The sequence below is a fragment of the Nothobranchius furzeri genome, chromosome 14 (genome assembly GCF_043380555.1).
Source record: "Nothobranchius furzeri strain GRZ-AD chromosome 14, NfurGRZ-RIMD1, whole genome shotgun sequence".
Taxonomy (NCBI): domain Eukaryota; kingdom Metazoa; phylum Chordata; class Actinopteri; order Cyprinodontiformes; family Nothobranchiidae; genus Nothobranchius; species Nothobranchius furzeri.
In genome coordinates, this window is record NC_091754.1 from 22,021,186 (window position 1) to 22,043,447 (window position 22,262).

Genomic DNA, 22,262 nt, shown 5'->3' on the forward strand with positions numbered 1-22,262 from the left:
GTTGTTTGTCTAACTGAATCACCACACTTAACCTGGGTTCTCCTCGCATATTCAGCAACAGAACACCGGTATCAGTCAAACATGACCTAGGGATGATGGTCGATGGGAGGGGTGAGATTTCCGTAACTGTCTTTGTGGTTAAAGGCTAGCTTGTTTTGCAGATTTGCCATTGCAGCTTTACTGCTACATTTCTTCTATGAAAACGAGCCCGAGCTTTGCTTCAGTTTGCTTCACTTTGTCATTCCATAACCTCTGCAAACGGGCATAAATGTTTTTCATTTGGAGCACATCGTCACAGCTGTAAGCTAGAAGTGGTCCTCCCTAAAAACGATTAGATAAAACCTCTTTCATTCTCTGCGTAGCTGACGTCACCACGGGGCATCAACTTTCCTCTGAGACATGCAGTGTTACTCTATTACTCTGAACGTCAACTGCACAAAATAAAGTAAAAAAGGTAAATTATTCTAAATAATGATGTATAATTGTTGTATTTTCTTAGATAGGAGGGTTTTACTTTGAAAACCTTGTTTAAATTTAAAAAAAGATTCGAATATCGATTTCTATTTTCCACTGAGCTTTCAATATGTTTACACGAAGGTGTGTGTGTGTGGTTGGCCTAACCCCATTACCTATTTTTGTCACTCTCTAATTTCCATAGATAATAATCAGGTTGGATTTAAAAAGTCACATGTTCATGTCTTTTTATAACCACGCTTAATGAGTTACAACTGTACAACAGTTTTCAAAGTAGAACAATTTTACAACATTTTGAACAAAGTGTAGATGTAGTAGCCTGGCAAGCCCGACTAAATAAATAGATCTTTGCAAAGCAAGACTTTGGTCCAGTCCACTAGGCCACTGATGTAGAGGAAAGACATATAATAAAAAGTTACTCTCCATCTATATATAAGGTTAGAGAGCCCAAATGTAGTGGTGACTCCTTGTATCCATTCATTAGGAAAACAAGAAGCCACTGCACAACTGTGGTGATATTTGCACAGACAAAATTAGTCAAATGTCCAAAAACTGTATTTTTTGAAAGCCCAGATTTATGATGACAGGGATGATGTCCTGAGTGGAACAGAGCACTCAGAGGGTTGCAGGTTCAAGCCCTGTTCAGTCTGTCACAGACACTTAAGCCGCCTTACCTCCTGGTGGTCGTAGGAACTGGTGGCATCTGTGCTTGGCTGCCTCGCTTCCATCAGTTAGCCCCACGGCAACTACGGCTACAATGCAGCTGATCATCAGTGACTGTTTGTGGCATCTAACCATAACACACCACACATGATGAGATAAGATCATCTGATGAGATTATTTTAAGTGCCGTTAGAGTAATCCTGTCCAAATTTAAGATAGTCAGAAGAGGGGGGGCTGGTCAGAAATCAGTATGATCATCTTGCCGTGTGAACCAGGCTTTACAAAGGCAATAATAATTAACTATACAAATAAAACTTGCAAATAACTCTATGTTATAAAGCAAACTAATAAGAAATGGTAACAACATTCTAAATAATAAAGAATAAATAGCTACAACAGCACAGTTGCAAAATGTGTTGCCAATCAGATCTACTGCTCGTGCACATGCTCCTGAGGAGTCACTTTGCAAAACTCTAACAGTACATTTTCTATTTAATGTTTCATGTGGTGAATTAATGCACCTTTTTAATGCCAAAGCAGCCATCTTTTCTCCACACATGTAACTGTCGAGTCACAAGACTTTACATGCTGATGGAGGATTAACTGATGCTGCCTGAATGATAAGAGCATCCCTGAGCCAAAGGAAACAGCCTCGTCCTTGACCTAATTCCCTGCTATCAGTCGGCCGATGTCACTCAGCACTCTGCTTTGAGTCTGATTGGTCAAGCGACATCACACACACGCACACACAGTAGTAAGTAAACACAAACAGAGGGGGAAGACAAGCTGGTACGGAGCAGTGGAGGCACTGCCAAGCCTTCCGTTTCACAGATGAAGAGCAATGATTGATTTCCAGCAGACACAGAGCTTACTGTCCACCCCTGTCCCCTCTTAACCTCCTCGCCCTGCCCTCAGAGGCTTTAACCCATGCGGTGCTTAGCCATAGCCAACGTTCAACCCTCCTACTGTCCTACTTTTTATATAGCTGAATCAAGACTGCAGGAGCGGCATCTTCACAAATCTGCTGAATATAAAAGGTGATGATTTAATGCAACTCCACAAGCATTTATGGTTTGATGGAGGTAAAAGGGGAAAAGGGTGCACTCAGCAAACCTTTTTATACTAATATCAATCATAATTACTGCTTAAATTTACATCCAGAATATTTTAAATAATAAATGTGTCAGTGTTGCAGAATATGCAGAGATTTTGCTTCTAAGCAAATTATCTGGTGGCCTTTTTTGAGGAGGAAATTGATGTTTTAGACAATTAAATAATTCTTTGCTTATTATTGCTGCATCAATATTATTCTGGAGGCAATTGGGTGATTAAAACTGTTAAAATAAAATGTAATAAATACTTCTATTTTAAGCTGCACTACATATAAATCATCCCTGCAATATAAACACAGTAATGGACTTCAAATTATATACGTAGTTTGCAAATTTGATGGAGTCTCACTGCTCCTGACGACCAGTCTGGATGATGAGGATGGAGGTGCTACAACACAAAGGAAGTGATCCCCACAACGGAGCAAAACAGAAAGAGGGAATATGGATTTATTGCAACTTTAAACTTTATTTCAATATTTTCCATGTGTTTACATAGCATTGTAATTTTTTCACATCATTCAGAATAAAATTGGCCTCCACTAATTTATTCATATATTTTTGCTTTAAAAATGAAATTAAACTGATACCCAAGGATATTTGCTCCATGCTGAAAAAAAAAACTTGTGAATTTTAGCCTCAATAAATGACAAAAACTTTAGTTTTTTTAAAAGATCCACTACACACACACCTTGAGAATCCTCGGTGTCAGTAAAGCACGCGACTCTCTTCGACTCAGCGCTCTCTCAGCCTCAGATGGTCCGCTGGGCTCGGCTGCTTCCTTGCAGATGTAGCCACTACAGTTCCTCTCTAATACGGTCCGCAGCCCATCAAACACCACAGCGCTGGTGGTGCACCCCATCCCTCCAACATCCAAGCAGGCATCGGTCAGGAGAGCCTGCTAGTGACCCAGTTTACCTCATCATCCCCTGCTCCTGTCTGGTCCATGCTCTTACTTTGACTCGCAAATCCACGGTTTCTCCCCCAGGAATTAAAATTTCCATGCAGAGGAATCCGAAGGGTAAATATATGCACACAAACACTGATTACGAGCTGCTCCAACAGTCCCCTTTTGGAAATACCTCAGCCAGCAGGCGAGATACAGTGAGTGAGTGAGATAGAGGAGAGAATGAGGGATGGGGGGGTGGAGGTGAAAGATGCTGTGTGAGCTCTGCTGCAGCTTCAACTAATGCTCAGCATCGCCGCATTGAGTGTGTGCATCTGTCTGACTTCCTCACACCTTAGAAATTAAAATTTCTTCCATATTTTCTTTGTAATAGTGACCTTTTACACTGTAATTACTCATCTTATGTCATTTTCAACCTATAGAATTTGATTTCTTGACTTTGTGGGATAAGTAACTGGGACATAAATAGGTTAGACTGGCTGTAAGCTCTCATATCCAGAGGGAGTGTCTGGCTCCATGGTCAGGCAAACAGCAATATGGCTGAATGCTTATTTAGTTCAGATGAAAAACACAAGGCAAAAGCAAATGAGTCATAATGTAAGGTACAGTATATAAAACCCAGCAATAAGCAGCTGCTTCAGTGAAAAGATTAGATTAATAACACATGAAAAAGCCAAAAATTGGAGGTCTAAAGACAGAGTTCTGGCAGTGACCCAGATGGAGCTTTATAGAAATCTCTGTTTGCAAAACAGACCAGAACATGGGAGGATTTCAGTCTTTCAGGCCAAGACATCAAATGAGGGAGTGTTCTTCTGCAAAAGATTAGTAGCACTTGATCACAAGCTGCCCACTCTGCCATGCACACACATACTGGGAGTGCAACAACAAAACTAAATCACAGACAAGGTTTTAGAAATATCAAGAGATGATTCATCTGCCGAAAGGGCCTTTTGTTTGAAATGTCTCCAGCTTGTGATCAGAGAAACAGAAGATAGTAAAGATGTGCTTCAAAAACTGCTAAATCACTTATTTGTATTAAAGCAACACAAAACACTGCTTTCAAACGGTTTTCTGTGGTTCTTGAGCCATAAATTTAAGCTAATTCACATTGGGAAGCGATTAACTGTTTTGTGGTTTGGGTAGGAACACTAGAGGGAGGTGTCTACCTGCTTCACGGCAAAAGCTGTTCACTGCGCTAATGTAAATGCTAGCTGTTAGCTTTTTGAGTTTGACGACCGTCAATAAAAAGCATAAGTTTGTTTCTTTGTAGACATCATGGTGGAGCTTGGAAGTAAAAGGAAGAGAGTAATATATTTAGAGGCCCCCTGCCTCTCGAGGGGGGCGGGGGGCCTTTCTGGTTGCAGTCCCCTTGGGGTTCCTGTGTTCTGGGGCAGCTCCTGGATCTCTGGGACTTGGAGCTCCCCCCGTCTCCTACGCATCTTTGGGGGGAGATCTGTGGTCCCTCACATTCTCTATTGGACGCTCCTATAGAGAAACCTTACATATACAAGTGCGTGTACACACACAGGTGCTCTCAAAAGTATGGGCTTGGGCACGTTCAACACATGTCTTAAGGCTGTGGCTGGCACAAAATGCACTGTGATTTATTATAGTGTGATTGTTCAATTAAACAATGTTGATTTTACATTTCTTCATCACGTTGACGCAGTGATAGCTTGCTCCTGATGTAGTGTTGTGTGTCCCATTTTTTTCTGCACTTCTCTTTCTGCAGGTCTAGAAGCAGACTCTTGTTCATTATTGTTTATTTTTGTGGACCCCCCCCCCCCCCCACACACACACACACACTCTCTTCCCACCACTTGTGTTTTCCTTTCTCTTTCACCTCAGTCTCCGTGTCTGTTCGGAATTACAAAGATTCAAAAACAATAACAATAAAATTTGAAGTATCAGGCGTGACATTTAAAGCAGACGCTTTAATGCTACACCTGAGAATAAATCTGTAAGGCTTGTTACCAGCATTCAGACATCAATTCTGCTTGCTTCACAGCCAGACAGGACACGGTTAAAAAGGAAAAAAAAAAAAAAGAAAAAGAAATATCAAGAGATGATTCATCTGCTAGAAAGGGCCTTTTGTTTGAAATGTCTCCAGCTTGTGATCAGAGAAACAGAAGATAGTAAAGATATGTGCTTCAAAAACTGCTAAATCACTTATTTGTATTAAAGCAACACAAAACACTGCTTTCAAACAGTTTTCTGTGGTTCTTGAGCCATAAATTTAAGCTAATTCCCATTGGGAAGCGGTTAACTGTTTTGTGGTTTGTGTAGGAACACTAGAGGGAGGTGTCTACCTGCTTCACGGCAAAAGCTGTTCACTGCGCTAATGTAAATGCTAGCTGTTAGCTTTTTGAGTTTGACGACCGTCAATAAAAAGCATTAGAAGAAGTTTGTTTCTTTGTAGACATCATGGTGGAGCCTGGAAGTAAAAGGAAGAGAGTAATATATTTAGAGGCAGAGCCAGAGTGAACTAGCCTGGCAAGCCAGACTAAATAAATGTATTATTTAGTCTGGCCACGCTCCATTGACGGCTCTCGGTTGTGGGGCGGGTTCTACCGTTGTCTTTCAAATGATCTCCACATTCCACTAGACAATGAATGTGACATACTCTTGTATATAGAGTGCCCTGATTGGCCCACAAAGTGGATAAAGCTCTGTGATTTGTTCACTAAGCAGATAGAGCACTATGATTGCCCCACCATTATGGACCAATCACAGCTCTTTATGTGTTTGAAACCCCTCTAGAGAGCTGTGATTGGCTAGCCAGAGTCCTGGTAGGAGCTGCGAAGGTTCCAATGGAGCATGCCTAGACCAAACTTTGCGAAGCAAGAATTTGGTCTAGTTCACTAGGCTAAGAGTGAACAGTAGTGCAGCCTGCACTCTTTTTAAGAAGCTAGAGGATACGAAGACTTGTAAGTATAAAAACGATGTCCAAAAGAGGGAATTTTTTTACTTTGTTGCTTATTAAGTACCACTTGGCTCATGTTAGCACTAGCTCCTTGTTAGTACTAGCTACAGCAGGCTGTAGCACGGTTTACATCAGTTGGAGGAATAAGCAGGATACTTTTTAAATCTTGCTTTAACCCCTTAACATTCCTCTGTCCTGCCTACGGGATTTGATCAACTTCCTGTTCTACTCTTGAGTACAACCGCAACAGTGTTTATGTAAACATATAAAACTATACATCATTGGAGCTAAGAATCTTGACATTCCAGTGAGGTATGCTAATCAAGCACACAACAACAGCTGTAGACACTGTAAACACTTTTGTCCAACCACTTGCAAAATTTGTTTAATCTCACCTTTGATGCTTTATATCATTTACAGAATGCAGCAATCTGGAACAATAATGATCTTTTTTTATCCAAAAGGGTCCAATACAAGTACTCCAGTAAAATAGTTAGTCCACAACAAGTCTCATGTCCACAACCCAACATTATGTGCTGCTGAAAGCGTCCAATATTCCTTCAAATACATTCGTTTTCCATTATGTTTTGCTCATAACGGCCATTAGCTTCCTCGTGTTGGCTTCAAACATTTACACAACCAAACTTGATGGCTAAGCTTTTGACTGATATTTTACTTTATCCAACAGCTGATATTGGATAAGCTGTTTTCCAATAGATGATGGTGTTTACCTTCTCTGCTAATGTAAACTCTTTTACTATTGGCAGATGACTATAAAGTCCCTCCCTCTATTGAGATTTTTGTAGCTTGACCCCATCACAAAGCAGTTTGTCGGCGAGTCAAGCATCATATAGCCAATTAATTTCTGAAAAGAACGATATCTAACGTGGAGGTCTGTACGGTTGGGCATCGTTTGATTTTGAACGATTCCGATTCCAATTCCGATTGTGATTCCTTGTTTCGATTCCAGTTCCTATCAATTCCCGATTCCGATTCTTTCAAGACATGACATGTTTTACATCAGCCAGCTAACCACAGGCCCTGCTTGATGAAATAATCTTAACTTCAACATGAAAGAACAAATTCCTTGTTAATGTACATTTTGCTGGCCAATTGTAATTTATTTTTGTTCATTGTTCGGATGATCGGGTTGCACTACTTTGCTCAGATTGTCAACTGTGTTTTGTTATAATTGTTGACTACACATAAAGAAAAGAACTTACCTTGTGGCATTCATTCATATTTAAGTTCACCTTGGCTCTCCTTACGAATTTATATCTTCTGAGACTGGTCCAGAATCGTCTTTTATTATTAAATATATGTTACTCGGTTATTACATAGTTAGTAAAGGGTTACATAAACTTTGGCTTTGGCAAGGATTAACTAGGCATGGGGCGACGGTGGCACAGGAGTTAAGTGCTCGCCCCGTAATCGGAAGGTTGCAGGTTCGAGCCCCGCTCAGTCTGTCGCTGTTGTTGTGTCCGTGGGCAAGACACTCAGCCCACATTGCCTGCTGGTGGTGGTCGGAGGGACTGGTGGCGCCAGTGCTCGGCAGCCTCGCCTCTGTCAGTGAGCCCCAGGGCAGCTGTGGCTACATCGTAGCTCATCCCCACCAATGTGTGAATGTGTGTGTGAATGGGTGAATGACTGATTGTATTGTAAAGTGCCTTGGGGGGTTCCTGCACTCTAGAAGGCGCTAAATCAAATACAGGCCATTTACCATTTGTCGCTGCCTCTCCCCACTCCAACCAGGCCCATCATCCTAGATAGCTTTGCTCCTGTTTCTTTGCTTGAGTTAACCAAACTAGTTAAGTCTATGAAGACCTCTGCATGCCCCCTCGACATCTTACCCTCATCTTTGTTTAAAGGTGCTTTTCAGTCCATCGGTCCCAGCGTGCTCTCTATAATTAATGCTTCTCTGGTTTCTGGTCAGGTCCCTGCTTACTTTAAGAATGCTGTAATCCACCCGCTTCTTAAAAAAATGAGTCTTGACGCCTCTCTCCATAGCAGCTTCAGACCCATCTCTAAACTTCTGTTCATCTCCAAGATCTTGGAAAAGGTTGTGGCTAAACAACTCACAGCTGCTCTTGATGAACATAACATCTATGATAGCTTCCAGTCAGGTTTTCGTAGAGCTCATTCTACTGAAACAGCTCTTCTTAGTGTCTCTAATGACCTTCTGACTCACAGTGATGCAGGGGACTGTTCTGTTCTGGTCCTGCTGGACCTGACTGCAGCCTTTGACACTGTTGATCATCACCTGCTACTGGAGAGGCTGAGAGACTGCTCTGGAGTGGTTCTCCTCTTATCTCTCTGAGCGCTCCTTTTCTGTGGCCATCTCCAAGTTTAGGTCCTCCACCACCTCTCTTACCCATGGTGTCCCACAAGGTTCTGTGCTGGGGCCTCTGCTCTACCTCCTCTATCTGCTTCTTCTTCAGCACATCCTGAGCTCATTCAAAGGAATCTCCTACCATCTTTATGCAGATGACATCCAACTGTACATCTCCTTTAAGCCCCATGAGATGTCTAAGCTGCAGCTGTTACACACCTGCTTAGACTCTATCAAAACCTGGATGGTGGGAGCTTTCTACAGCTGAATGAAGATAAGACTGAGATCCTCATCTGTGCCCCAGACAAGCTTATTCCCAAAGTCAGAGACTCTCTTGGTCAGCTTGCTTCTCACACCAAACCCTCTGTCAGGAATCTTGGTATGACCTTTGACCCAGCTCTCACCCTGGATTCCTAATGTCAGTTCTCTTGTTCACTCTTCCTTCTTCCATCTCAGGAACATTGCAAAGCTGAGTCCCATTCTGTCCCGCTCTGAACTTGAGACTGTTCTCCACACCTTCATCTCCTCACGCTTAGACTACTGTAACTCTCGTTTCACGTGTCTGAGCAGAACCCCCCTGAACCGTCTACAGGTGGTTCAGAATGCCTGTGCTCGGCTACTGACCAAGTCCTCCAAACACACCTACATCACCCCGCTTCTCCTCCAGCTTCATTGGCTGCCAGTCAACTTCAGGGTTCATTTCAAGGTCCTGGTTCTGGTCTATAGGGCCTTACATGGACAAGCACCATCTTACATTGGTGATCTTCTTAGTCCCTACACCCCCAGCAGGTCCCTGAGGTCCAGTGACCAAAGCCTGCTGGTTGTGCAGCGCACCAGGGTAAAGACCAAAGGTTACAGATCATTTGCTGCTGTGGCCCCCAGACTCTGGAACTCTCTCCCCCTGAGCCTGAGATCAGTGGACTCAGTGGACTCCTTTAAAAAGCAGCTGAAGACTCAATTGCTCAGGCTGGCTTTTGTATGACCTTCACCATTCTCTCTTTATTCTGCTCTCCCCACCTATTCCACCTTCCTCAGGATCAACTGATTTCCCTCTTTCCTATTCACTCTCTCTCTTTCTTTACATATTTTAATCACAATTGTCTATTTTTTGCTCATTTTACATACATTTTAACCATTTTCTAAATTCATTTTTTTATTTTTACATTATTTTTTTGTTTTTGTTAAGCGCCTCGTGATTTTTATCTTGAGAGGCGCTATAGAAATGATATTTTCTTCTTCTTCTTCTTCTTCTACATTATGCGAATCATCAGTCACCAATAGTGATTATCTGGAGAGAGTGAAGTATTCCCTCACATCACAACCATACCCTAAACGTTTGCCCTCATTCCTGCTTTCTGCTGCCGTGTTAATATTTTAGTGCAGGCTGACACACTGAACTACATTTGAAAGCAGAGCTGCAGAAGACAGCAGCTGAACCTGTAAACGAACAAATTCCGGAAGAGCAATGCTGAAGAAAATTAATTTTGATTATGCAAGGAGACACATCTCCTTTAAGTTTATCCCTTCTCTAACATCTGGGTCTCCATCCTTCTGCCACAGCAAAGAGGGATTTAAGGGTTTAAATAGAATAACAAGATGTAATCCTGTGTAAAACTGCAAAGTTATAATTCTCCCTTTAAGAGGCCATGTGACAAGCTGACAGATTTTTTTTTACTTTGATGCATTTGTTCTTGCTAAATTTAACGATGGAATCAATCAAAACCAGTTATTATGCTGCTCAGACATGAGTGAGACGTTGTTCAAACTACAATCAGACATCGTTTCAAGCGCCACAGCTGGCCATCATGAATCATTTCCCTCCCACGGGACACACATTCATCTTGTACTTGTATAGACACGTCTGCAACAGTGACCTAGGGCGCTCGCAATGTTGTAAGAACTCTGATACGAGATTTCCTTGAAAAAAATAACAATAAAAAGGAAACCTGTACCCTCCTGGGACCCTGTATGTTGTTCTGTCAGTCTACAGAGCAGCTAGTATATATATATATGTGTGAGGGTGTGTGTGTATACAGTACATACATACATAAGAGTCTGAAAGCATTTCAGCCATTTATGAGAATGATTCTTGCTCTGTGTGAAAATCCTGGACAAGCCCCCAGTTCATTTTACTAAATTCAAATTTCCTTAAGACTTTTCGGGAATGTGAGCCACCTGATGGAGAAATATCTCAATACTGCTCAAGTGTGGCAGCTCTGCAACCACTAAAATGTCCATGCATCAGGTATGCATTTGGCTGTAATCCATTCCAGAGTTTTTACCTTTTTGTTCATTTAAAAATCCCCTTAGAAATACATGTTTATTCTATAAAGCAGTTTCATTATTTACTCTAAAGTGTGATGAATATTTCAGGTTGCTGAGTCATGAGTTGTGCCTTGTGAAACAACACACTCTGCTTCCCTCTAATCAATACTCTACCGCATTTTCCAGGAAACATTCAGGGGTCTTCCCACAGGTTGAGGACTGGAGCTGACGGAGCGCTGCAGTGCCTGCAGCAGTTCACGCCTGAGTCAGGCATGCTAAATCACGACGTGGAGCTCCAGGGAAAGAAGATACAATATGTGACTGTGTTGATATTCTGTGGGCTGTGGAAGCTCAGCTACAGTGCTCAAATCTGCAGCAGCTGCAAGGCAGATAAGGCCTGAGCTTAAGCAGCGCTGAGCATGTAGGGCTTCGTGGATGAATCATTCTCCTGTTATAGATATAGTCGAATTCTGAATTTCATAAACTGACACAAACTGATTCCAATATATGAGAAAATCCCTATATGACACAATAAGTGATGTGATCTACACACTCCTGTTTGCTGATTGGTCGATAAACAAAGTTATAAAACAGACTCGGCTGCAGCACGTAGCCTGCAGAGACCTAACAGGACCAGAAATAAACCTCCAAATTACACCACTTTTTTTTTTTTTTTTTTACTAATGTGGAAGTTTCCAGCTGTTAGCAGCAAGTGTTGGGTGGAGCCCAGCTCCACACATCAAAGCTAGTGCAAATCTACAGAGCGGGTCAAGCTGAGTTCTTCCCTTTACACTAGGGAGGGAGGATTTCTGCACACAACAGACAGAAATGTCCCTGCATGGCTCCGAGGAGTCCGAAGGGGAGCTGGCACTCCATCTGAAGAGCCTCTCAGAAAGAAGGTTAAGTTCACACAACAGGCAGTGTTTTCAACCTCTGCAAAGAGACGTGTGTGTGTGCTTTCTAAGATGGATCACAGAGACATCACCCCCCTCGTGTCCATCAGGACCTGAGCCACCACCAACTGGACCCTCCTGGTCCTCCTAAAAGGAAGTGGCTGTTTCCTGCTGATGTGAGTGTTAACTATAACAAGGCTACCTCACACCGCCTGCTGTCCACCCCACCCCCCAACGACTCCCAAACACCAGAGAGTTCAATGGAAAAAGTTCAACATTATAAACATATTAAAGTTTTACTGTTAAATAACACATCCAGGAGTGATTTTACTCCCAGATTCTTAAAAAGAAATAAAGAATGTAAGAAAGAAACATTTGAATCAGTTCCCAGAGGTTTCTGTCTGAGAGCCGTGTTGTAGGTACGGCCCTACGGTTTCACGTGTGGGTGGGCTGCACTGATAGGCCTGGAATTTCAACAACCCAAAACGCCTCGCGTGTTTCATGCCAAGTTTACATTACAACCTCAAAAATTCCTTAAGCAACACCGAAAACTCACGTCATTGTTCAAATAATGTTTGTTTTTTTTGTTACTCGTTTTTGCTTTGACCCAGAGTTCACGCTCAGACAGATTATCTCTACCGTCTTAAATATAACACAAAACAAACAACACAACCACATCCCTTTCCTTTAAGGTTTATTTACCCCCGGAGAAGAAAACGACCTATTTTCCTGAGCAGCAACACTTCCTTCTCTTTGTAGTAGGGTCACTGGGCATGAAGTAACTACAAAACGCCACACAGCTCTGATGCCTCTGCCCTCATAATCCTGTGTTTTGGTTCATTTTTTAGGATTAATATAAGTGTTGAATGTAGCTTTGCCTTTAGACAAATATCACTTTAGTTTGATCTAGAAATGGTGTGAAGCAGAGCCAAACCCCGGGGATGTGCTGTCACCACCACCGATTAATCAATCTACAAAACTCACAATGTATGCTTTCAATTATTTCTCATAGAAAACAACCACCGTTTGCCTTCATTTAGCAGAAAAGCAAACAATTAGACATAAAAACTGTTTACCACATTCCGTGTATGCACAAAATACACTGGGAACCTAAAATTTAAAAAAAAAATCACTGCTGCCTCTTACTGCCACCTACAGGAAAAAGATGCAACTACACAATATAAATATGCCATTCTTTACATGCGGTGCAAGAAAATGATGAACGCTCTGATAATTAATGCAGTCAGTGAAGTGATGATCTTTTTCCACGTTAATCAGAAAACGGGTGAGAAATGTTTTACAGGCAGAGCTAAATCCCCACACTCAGGCTCTGACACGCAGCGAGGAAACCGAGAGCTTAGTGCTTCTAAAACAAGCCCGTACTGGTCTGGCATGAAGCCATTGCCGGGGTGAAATCGCTGCACCTCAACATGCCTGCTTATCCGGTGCAACAAAGTTATTGATGTCATGAATGCACTATATGGTAAAGCACAGAAAACACAAATCTAGGTGGTTGTTTTCCCATTTGGAGAGGGTTTGGAGGTGTCATGCTGCTGGGAGATAGAGGGTGGAAAAATGTTGTAGTTTGGGACCTTAAAGGAGCTGATCTGTGCTGGCTCTTTTGTTAGTAATTAGTGGAAATCCTATTGACCTCGGCTCAGTGAGCCCTGCTGCTCACAATCAGAGGAAACAGCGAGGAAGAAATGAACAAATGTCCATGCACCTGCACCTCAGAGGAAGTGGCTTAACCTGGCATAATGCCATATCACACCACGGCAAAGCTGTTTGCAAATACAGATATTTATTGTAAAAAAGATTGACTTTGACTCAAACAAAAGTAGAAATCTGTAGAATATTCCTTGCTTGTTTGAGGTTTAGCCTCCCACTTGGATCAGATCACAGTGGCTGCTACAGCTACTAAGACGGATTTGACATTTTTTAGAGGCTTAGAGGGATTCACTTGTGAAAGCGTTTTGTCACGCAATGAAAAATCGGATAATAGCTGCAAAGAAGTATTTAAGCAGGAGTCCATCCTCCAAGTTTAGTTAACACCACGCAAGACTTTTGTTGAATTAAATAAAAACACTAATGAAATTCCCACAGAGCTCTGTTAGTGGGGGATGGTGTTGTTGGGAGCTCAAAGACAGGCTCTAATGTGAGATTAAGTGGAGTGAAGGACACCGAGCCGTTTATCTGCAGAGCCGCGTCAGCCTGTGTTCGTTTCTAACACCCAACGTGCACGCTGTCTGCTTAAAGCATGTCACACACTTCAAAGCGTCTGCACATGTCCAGGATCAGCTCCAGTGAGTGGAGAAGTGACTACGAGCAGACCTTTCGCTCCTCTGTAAACAGCTTCATTTATCCATCCCAGCGTGGGACACGGTGGAAACATAAAAGCAACACTCAGCAATCCCGCCTCCTGATCCCTGAAAATCAAACCGGGAGCGAAAACAGAAACAAGAAGAGGCTCCGTCTGTTGTAACAGGCTTTGACAGGAAAACTAAACACAGATTAGCAGAGTAACAAGACCGTTTAAGAGGTTCAAGCTATTGTTCAGCTTTCCTTCCTGTAGGTTTTCTGAATAATACAGCAGAAAAAGGGAATTTTTAGGGAATAATTTGGCATATTAACACGTGTATAGTGGGCAGAGCCTTAACAATGAGAATATTGTAGCTATGAAGAACAAAAAACAAGAACTCATTGAACGGGCAACTAAGAACACTCATTAAAATTCATTTCACATTTGACAGCTTGTCTAAACTTTGCACTGAACATCACAGAATAAGTTCTAGAGTACTTCCGTGGGTCTAGATGGAGCCCATCCTGACTCAATCCTGCAAATTTAGAAGTAAACTTTGACTTTTAGACACATTTATTTCCGCCAGTATAAGCTCAAACTCTTATTGGCGTGTAAGACTTGCTTTCCTGTACCTCAATTTAGTTTCCTTGAATCATAACAATGTGTGAGAAATAAGAGGGGTTGGCAGCCGTGGCTGAACAGGGCATGATTAAAAGGTCTTATAATTGATTCCCAGTCCCAGCAGGCCATGTGCAGAAGCGTCCTTGGGCAAGATGCTGAATCACAAAGTTGCCCCGGTGCAATACTTGCAAAGTGCAGCCCACTGCTTCTCACCAATGTAAGGATTGGTGAACTGCAGAGAACAAATTTCCCCAAGGGGATCAAAAGAATGTGGCGATACAATATATATCGGGTGGGTAGGGGGGTATCTTTTGTACGTTAGTTCTGTGCAATCCATCAAATTCTGGACTGGACTACTCCAACTCAGTTCTCATTGGTGTAAATGCTTCCCTCAACCATCTACAGAAAGTCCAGAATGCCACAGCGAGAGTTCTTTCAAACACAGATGCTGTCACATCACTCCCATTCTGGCCGATCTTCACTGGCTTCCTGTGCACTTTCGAGTGAAATACAAAGTTTTAACTTTTGAATTCAAAGCCCTGAATGGACTAGCTCACCCATATTTGTCAGAGCTGCTCACGCCCTATCCCCTCCAGGTCACTGAGATGTGCTGGCCATCTACTGCTCCATGGTCCCAAAATGAGATATGAAGCTCATGGGGAGCGTGCATTCGCGTTTGCTGCTCCCAGACTCTGGAATGCACTCCCTCTGGTGGTGCACCAGGTTTCTTTGATGGCTTAGTTTAAATCCAGCCTAAAGACACATTTCTTTCACTTAGCCTTTGGCCAATGCTTGTTCTTTTATGCTGTGCTTCTGTTTTTATTGGCTTCTGTTTTGGTCTTATGTGTTTTTATTTTTTGACGGTTTTTATTTGTGTTTTATGTGTAGAAATGTGAATAAAAATTTTATGGCTTTTTAGGTTTAAATGCTTTTACTCTGTGCAGCACTTTGGTCAGCTGACATGCTGTTATAAATGTGTTATACAAATAAATTTGGATTGGATCGGAAATTTCATTGTTTGGTTCTTTCCTAAACACAGAGTATTGGTTTGTTTTTACCTTTTTTAGCTGACAAGTTTTGGCTAATGCTGTAGCCATCCTCAGAGCACCGCCTAGTATTGCAATACTAAATGACTTGTCAGATGAAATTTCCAATTTCAATGACTGAATTTATTTGGAAAACTCAGGCCAGACGCTTCCAAGACACATGTTCCGGGATCTTGCAGTTCTGTCAGGAAAAGGTGGTAACATCTCAATTACACCAAACAAAAGAAATACAGTAAATGTTTGCATGTAAACTCTACTTTCAAATACAAAATACTGTGATATTTCAGAGTATCGATATTTTCTTACATCCCTGTTACTTTGTGGTTAAATTCTAACAAGAACATTTGCACGACTGCCACAATTTCCTCACCGTTTTCTCCCATGCCCCACCTGACCCAGACAGATGGATACTTCTCGTAAAAGAGGGTAATTCCAACTTTTAATTTGAAGATTTTCTTGCATTTTTGTGTCTCCAACTAGTTATGGCCAGCCACAGCCCTCTGAGATCCCGTCATAAGGTATTAGAGTACTTCCTGTTCCAATTTCAGAAGTTTTTTCCTTGGGTTTGGTTCTTTAGATGCCAGTTTATTATAAAATCACAAAGTAATAAATTCTCCCTCCTTTTTACTGGTCCAACGGTTTGTGAGGAATGCCAGCTATGCAGACAGACTGGTAAAAGTCATTACCCCCCCTTCTGCATTTGCTTGTGGTAGCTCCAAACACAAACCCTGAGAGGTGCACAGAATGAAGACTCAATTTAATTAGGCACTGTGGGCAAATTAAAAGAAACACCTCCAGTTCACTTTACAAAGGGGAGTTTTTTTTTACTTCCTTGAACGATAATCTCAGTTCTGGTGTAGGGTCAAATACATGTCACGTTCACAAAAATCCCAGCTGAGTGATAACATCACCTTTTGCAACGTCCACCTTTATCTTTGCGGTCTGACAGAGATCAGATAGCAGCAGCAGCAGAACAGGAATGGTAAGGAGCTGTCTACACGTCTTCATGAGTAAACCCATCTGACCCGAGTCTAGTGTCAGCGACCATGCTGGGGCGATGTCAGCGGGGTCAGAGGAGAGATAGGCTGTTTAGAGCAGACGAGTTTAAAGCTGCAACAGCCACAGAGTAGGATGAGAAACAGGTGCACAATGAAACCAGTAATTAGGTTTCTGACAATTATATGCAATTATGTTCTTAGCTCTGTATTCCGGATTACTGCATAATAGCATCGTATTAAATGACAGCATGAAAGAATGCCACGGGTTCAGAGATGTTTCGTTTTGACAGCAGGGCAGCAACTTCTACGGCACAACAACCTTTAACCAGTCGGACGGCTGCAAAGGAAGAAAACTGTGGTTTTGAAGCCTGACACTAAAGAGATGAAGAAAAGTATTCTGGGAGGCTTTTTGTCTGGCTTTGGTTTGACTCTTTCCTCACGCCAGCAGGTGTTTTTTTAAGTGAGCTAAAGCTTTATTTCTTCAGAATCTTTTGACAAAAGAGTTATTTCCGACTCCCTCGTGCACTGAAATCTCTTTCAGAAAAGACCAAATCAACTCAAACTGCTGCTAAACATTTTTCCTGAACTGAAAATGGTTTTGTTTCCACGTCAGAGATTTTTTTGCACATCCTAAAAGATTTCAAATGACTATCAGTGTTGGCTTAACAGGAGTATGAGAAAGAATGAATGAACGAATGAAGTATGCTATGAATAAACTCCGATGATGAGACTCAAGAGTTTAAATAAATCAATACAAAAATCAGCTGCAGATTCGAAGAGGATTAGAAGAAACTGACTTATGGTGGGAATGATGAGCAGGTTTCCAATTATCCTGAAGCCCAACTTTGCAAGACTTGTGTTCCTAAAATTATATGTTTGTGCTGCTGTGAAGGACAGGAAGGAAATGCCACTTTTATGAAGAATTCAAAGCCCCCTTTAGACATTTACTCTTAAAATATAATGAATGTGTTGTTCACAGTTGTTTTTTATCATGAACCTGATCAGAGATCAGATATTTTCACCTCCTAATCCTCCGATGGGCCTCTGTCTGAATGAATGAGTGATGGTAAGCCCATCGGTCTCCACCTACACTTGATGTTTTCTACTTATTCACGCACTCTCGTGTGGGCTGCTTCATGTAAGGAGCCGCTTGTACTGGTGCCATTCATATGACTGTCAGGATCAGCAGGCTAAAACTTGCACTCCCTCGCAATATTCTGATGGAGGAGAGGCTGAAACCTGATCCCAGAACAGCAGCGTGACATGCAAAATGCTGCTCCATTCATTCAAATGTTCCTCTCTATTATTAGATCACACAAAATGATGTCAGAGTTTATCAGTTTACACAAACTGGATTAACCACATAATGATCAGAGGAAACTGGAAGGAGTTGGGACTGAAGTTTACATCTGTGAGCTCCGCTGGGTCAGAAATAGCAGCGTTAATGGTTGGAGAGGAAGCAGAGCACTGCTGATGATAATGATGGACAACAGGACGTCTCTGCAGTGAGACACAACTTGGAAATGCATACAAGTTCATTTCTTCTGGTTATTTCCATAGAATGTGTATTTATTTGCAGGAGAAGTTGGATTTTTTCCCCCCATCAGACCTAAATTGTGGGCTTAGTAGGGAAAGATTAATATAAACATCTTTAATCAACAAAATACAAAAAGCATACTGAACTATGAGGAATATGAAGGCAACAGGAAGTGTAGAGAAGAACACAGAGGGACTAAATGTGCTGTGAGGGTAATTACTGATGACAAATAGGTGGGGTGAGTGGGTTAGAGGATGAGGGAACAGGTATGACAAACTCAACAGGATCTAAGGAGTAAAAGCAGACAAACAGGAAGGAACTCATCTTAAACTACAGAACCAAAATTCAGAAACTTTGCCCCGGCTTTTCACCAGATGTGTAATCGTCGCCTGACGTTGGTGAAGCACTATATGCTGCCGGTAGCCGCCGTTATGGTCAACGAGTGTGTTCCCACCAGCCATCAAGCAGGGCGTTTTTGATAGAGCCATATTCTTGCATCAACCTGCTAAATTTATGATTTTGGGTCAGACAGACCAGATCAGGTCAGACAGGAAATCAAACACAAAAACCAGAGTCAAACATCCAGCAACTTTCAAAATAAAAGACACAGGCAGATTTCCTGTTGCCCAACTAAAAAAAACGTCATTACCTGTAGCATTTCGGTTTCAGAGGTGATACGAGCAGAAACTAAACCACAGACCTTTTGGATACATGCTGCCATCTTTTTCTTTGCCCGTTATCGCGTGAACTGCCAAAATCACGCGTGATCTTACATTTATCTTTTGATTTCGTGACCTCACAGAGCTAGATATGTAGAATGCATTTACTGCTGATTCACATCTGAAACGCTCTCAGCAGGGAGGGACTCGTCATTAAGATTACGAGAAAATGCATCTATTACGTTACGCGTCAATTACGCATCTGGTTGAAAGCCACGGCAAAGCTGCGACTAACAGCAGCAGAGCTAGCAAACATTTAGCGTTTCTGGTGCAGCCTTGGGCAACGACAAGATTATTATTCCTAAGTGTATAATAAGTGATGAAGTGTATAGGTTCATCATCTAGACCTGCTCACAGATTTGATTTGTCACTTCAGATCTTTTTGAACAATCTCCGTGTGGTAAAAGTAATTTATATTCTATCCAGACTGAGGAGCTAACAGCTAATCTTAGTTTGGCGGAGACTAAAGATTATATCAGTTCTCTTAAAATAACTCATATTTTCATAGCATTTCATGCATAAACGTTTTATAAATATTTATACAGTGTTGAGTTCCAAATTAAACAGTTATTTATGAGAAATATCTTGGGAGAATTAGCATTTAATGAGGCAACAATCCATTCTGGAGCTAGCCTCAAACTAAGTCTGTTTACAAAGCCATCTGCAACAGGTACTAGTTATTCAGAACCATTCTACAGATATGAGCTCTTTCTTCAACACAGCTTTCTTCTTTCATGATTATCCCCATCTGGGTCAATGAGAGAGAATGAAAACTAAACTTTGGAGGAGCCTTTAAACTTCACCTCAGCCACGGAAGTGGACAAATATTTAAGCAAAACTATGTGGAAGAAATTATTTTAAAAACAGTTTAGAAGGAGGTTATTAAAAAAAGTGTAAATTCCTGCTAGGTGGCAGGGTTTTAAATACTCTTTGTAAGAGGAGTGTAAAATAAAACCCTGTCATGCACTTGCTAAAAGGAAACCCCCCATCAGCCGGGCCCTCTCTGTTATGGTAACCTCATCTGTTCTCCAAAAACAGCTCTGCTCTGTCAGGCAGAACACTCACAGTGGGCGGTTTACCTCCGAGCCCTGCCCAACACTTATGTTTAGCCCAAATACAGGCACTGGAAACTCACTATCTAGGAAAACATGCAAACCTCTGCTCTCGCAGCTGAAGATGAAGTGCAGGAAGTCAAGGCCACTTCCTGTTCTGGCAGAATGGAAGGATATTGAAAAGTTGGGACATTTTCTGATCTTCACACCTTTAAAATGGTTTTGGATGCATCTAAAAAAAATAACGCTAAGAATGAAGCTTGACAATTAACCCATGTTGAGTTAGACGAAAGTCAAATAATCAAATTGTGTTAAATGGAATTAGATTATAGCCAGAAATTAAAATTGAACAATTATGTTGACATGTAGTTAAAGCTGAATCACAAAAATCAACCAGTTTACATTTACACTGGAACAGATCTGTCTGTCTGGTTCTTTTGAGTTAGCTTTGATACTGAACTAACTGGTTGCTTACGGCTTGATGAAGGAAATCCTCAAAAATCACCGCTAGACAAGAGTTTTTAACACTTTAAGATTCTGCTTTCAAACTGGTTTCAGTGGTTCTTAAACCATAAACCTGGGCAACTTCGCACAAGACAGCACTCTGTAGCCCTTTCCTGAACAGAAACTGCACTTAACAGATTTGTGTTTCAGATAGGAACAGTAGTGTGAGGTCGCTACCTGCGTTACAGCAATAGCTGTTTACTGTGCTAATGTAAAGGTTAGCAGTTAGCTTTTTGCCAACAATCAATAAAAAGCAGAAGAAGATGTTTGCTTTTTTTGTTTGCATCATGGCAGAGCCTAGAAGTAAAAGAAAAAGAGTAATGTCTGTGGAGGTGAAGCAAAGAGCTAAAACCAGAGTGAACATCAGTGCAGCCCACACTAGTTTGAGTGAGATAAAGGAGGCTGCAACATCAAGGGCTGATGGTGACCTGGCTTTGTTGCTACTGGACTTGAGTGATAATATTTTGTCCAACAGTGTGGATCTTTTTACACTGTAGATTATTTTGCATCAGTTGGCTCAAGTTAGCATTAGCTCATTGTTAGCTGTTAGCTATAGCAGGCTGAAGCAGAGTTGTTTACAACAGTTATAATTTCACTTTCGACCAGTAGGGCAGGGAAGTGGGAAACTTATTAAGTGTTGCTTTAAACAGCAAACTCCATGATTGACAAGTCTGGTTCACACACACACACACACACACACACACACACACACACACACACACACACACACACACACACACACACACACACACACACACACACACACACACACACACACACACTTTTTCTCAACTGTCATGCTTGGTTGCATTCACAGATTTGGACAATGAAATCCGGGAAAAGTTTGCAGACACACATATGATTATGAAACTAACACGCAGATGTCATGTTGTGGGGATGTTTGGGACCCAAATATGCAGATTTACCCAGGATGACTCGAGGCAGAAGTTGGTAAAGTAAAATCCCTTTATTTTGGAAGAACAAAAAAAATATCCAAGGCAGCGAGCCTAAAGTCAAAAAGTCCTGGAGCACAGGACACCCAAAGCTCTCTTACAGCACCAAAAACCTGGAGACCAAAAAAGGCCCAGACAGAGCACCAGAAAACGCTGACAGAAATACAAACAACAATGGACCGACAAGACGCTAAGACAAGACAGGGCTTAAATACACTGGGGCATAATGGAAGGATGATGAGCTGCAGGTGTGAGGGGAGAAAACCAGGTGAAAGTGATAACTAATCAGGGACGAGGAGCAGGAGAGGACACCAGACCTAACTGGGAAAGGACACACACACACACACACACACACACACACACACACACACACACACACACACACACCTAGCTGGAGGAGGACATAAACACACACACACACACACACACACACACACACACACACACACACACACACACACACACACACACACACACACACACCTAGCTGGAGGAGGACATAAACACACACACACACACACACACACACACACACACACACACACCTAGCTGGAGGAGGACATAAACACACACACACACACACACACACACACACACACACACACACACACACACACACACACACACACACACACACACACACACACACACAACTGGAATAATAGACCTATGGAAATTATGGTGGGGAGACTGAAGTAACACAGGACCTGAGAGGGAATATCTGGAGGGCTGAAGACCAGGGGACACAAGAGGAACACAGAGACACAGACACAGACCATGACAGCAGATGGAAAACACAGAGATTTGTTTAAAAAGGCAAGAAACTAGACAATGCAGTTGTGGAATTATTGTGGTTGGATTACTGAGACACAGACCTTCTGTTGTCTCCTGCTGCTGAAAAGTTTAAACTGAATCAGTCAAAATGTGGAAAAGCAGGACAAAAGTTGCTAGACCTGAACTGTCCATCAAC

At 41.9% G+C, this 22,262-nt stretch overlaps 1 protein-coding gene across 12 annotated transcripts in view; it reads right to left on the reverse strand.

Annotated features, from left to right (window-relative positions):
- The window catches only part of LOC107389974 (dedicator of cytokinesis protein 9), a 101,084-nt gene that overhangs the window by 73,459 nt on the left and 5,363 nt on the right, over positions 1-22,262 (reverse strand). For 9 of the 12 annotated variants that reach the window (XM_070543985.1, XM_054746890.2, XM_054746893.2 and 6 more), the window contains exon 1: positions 2,938-3,327. The exons of the other annotated variants lie outside the window; for them this stretch is intronic. In XM_070543985.1, coding sequence (XP_070400086.1) covers positions 2,938-3,108 — 171 coding nt within the window. In that variant the 5' untranslated portion in view covers positions 3,109-3,327. Of the gene's footprint in view, positions 1-2,937; positions 3,328-22,262 lie in introns of those variants that run through there. 12 annotated transcript variants of the gene reach the window in all.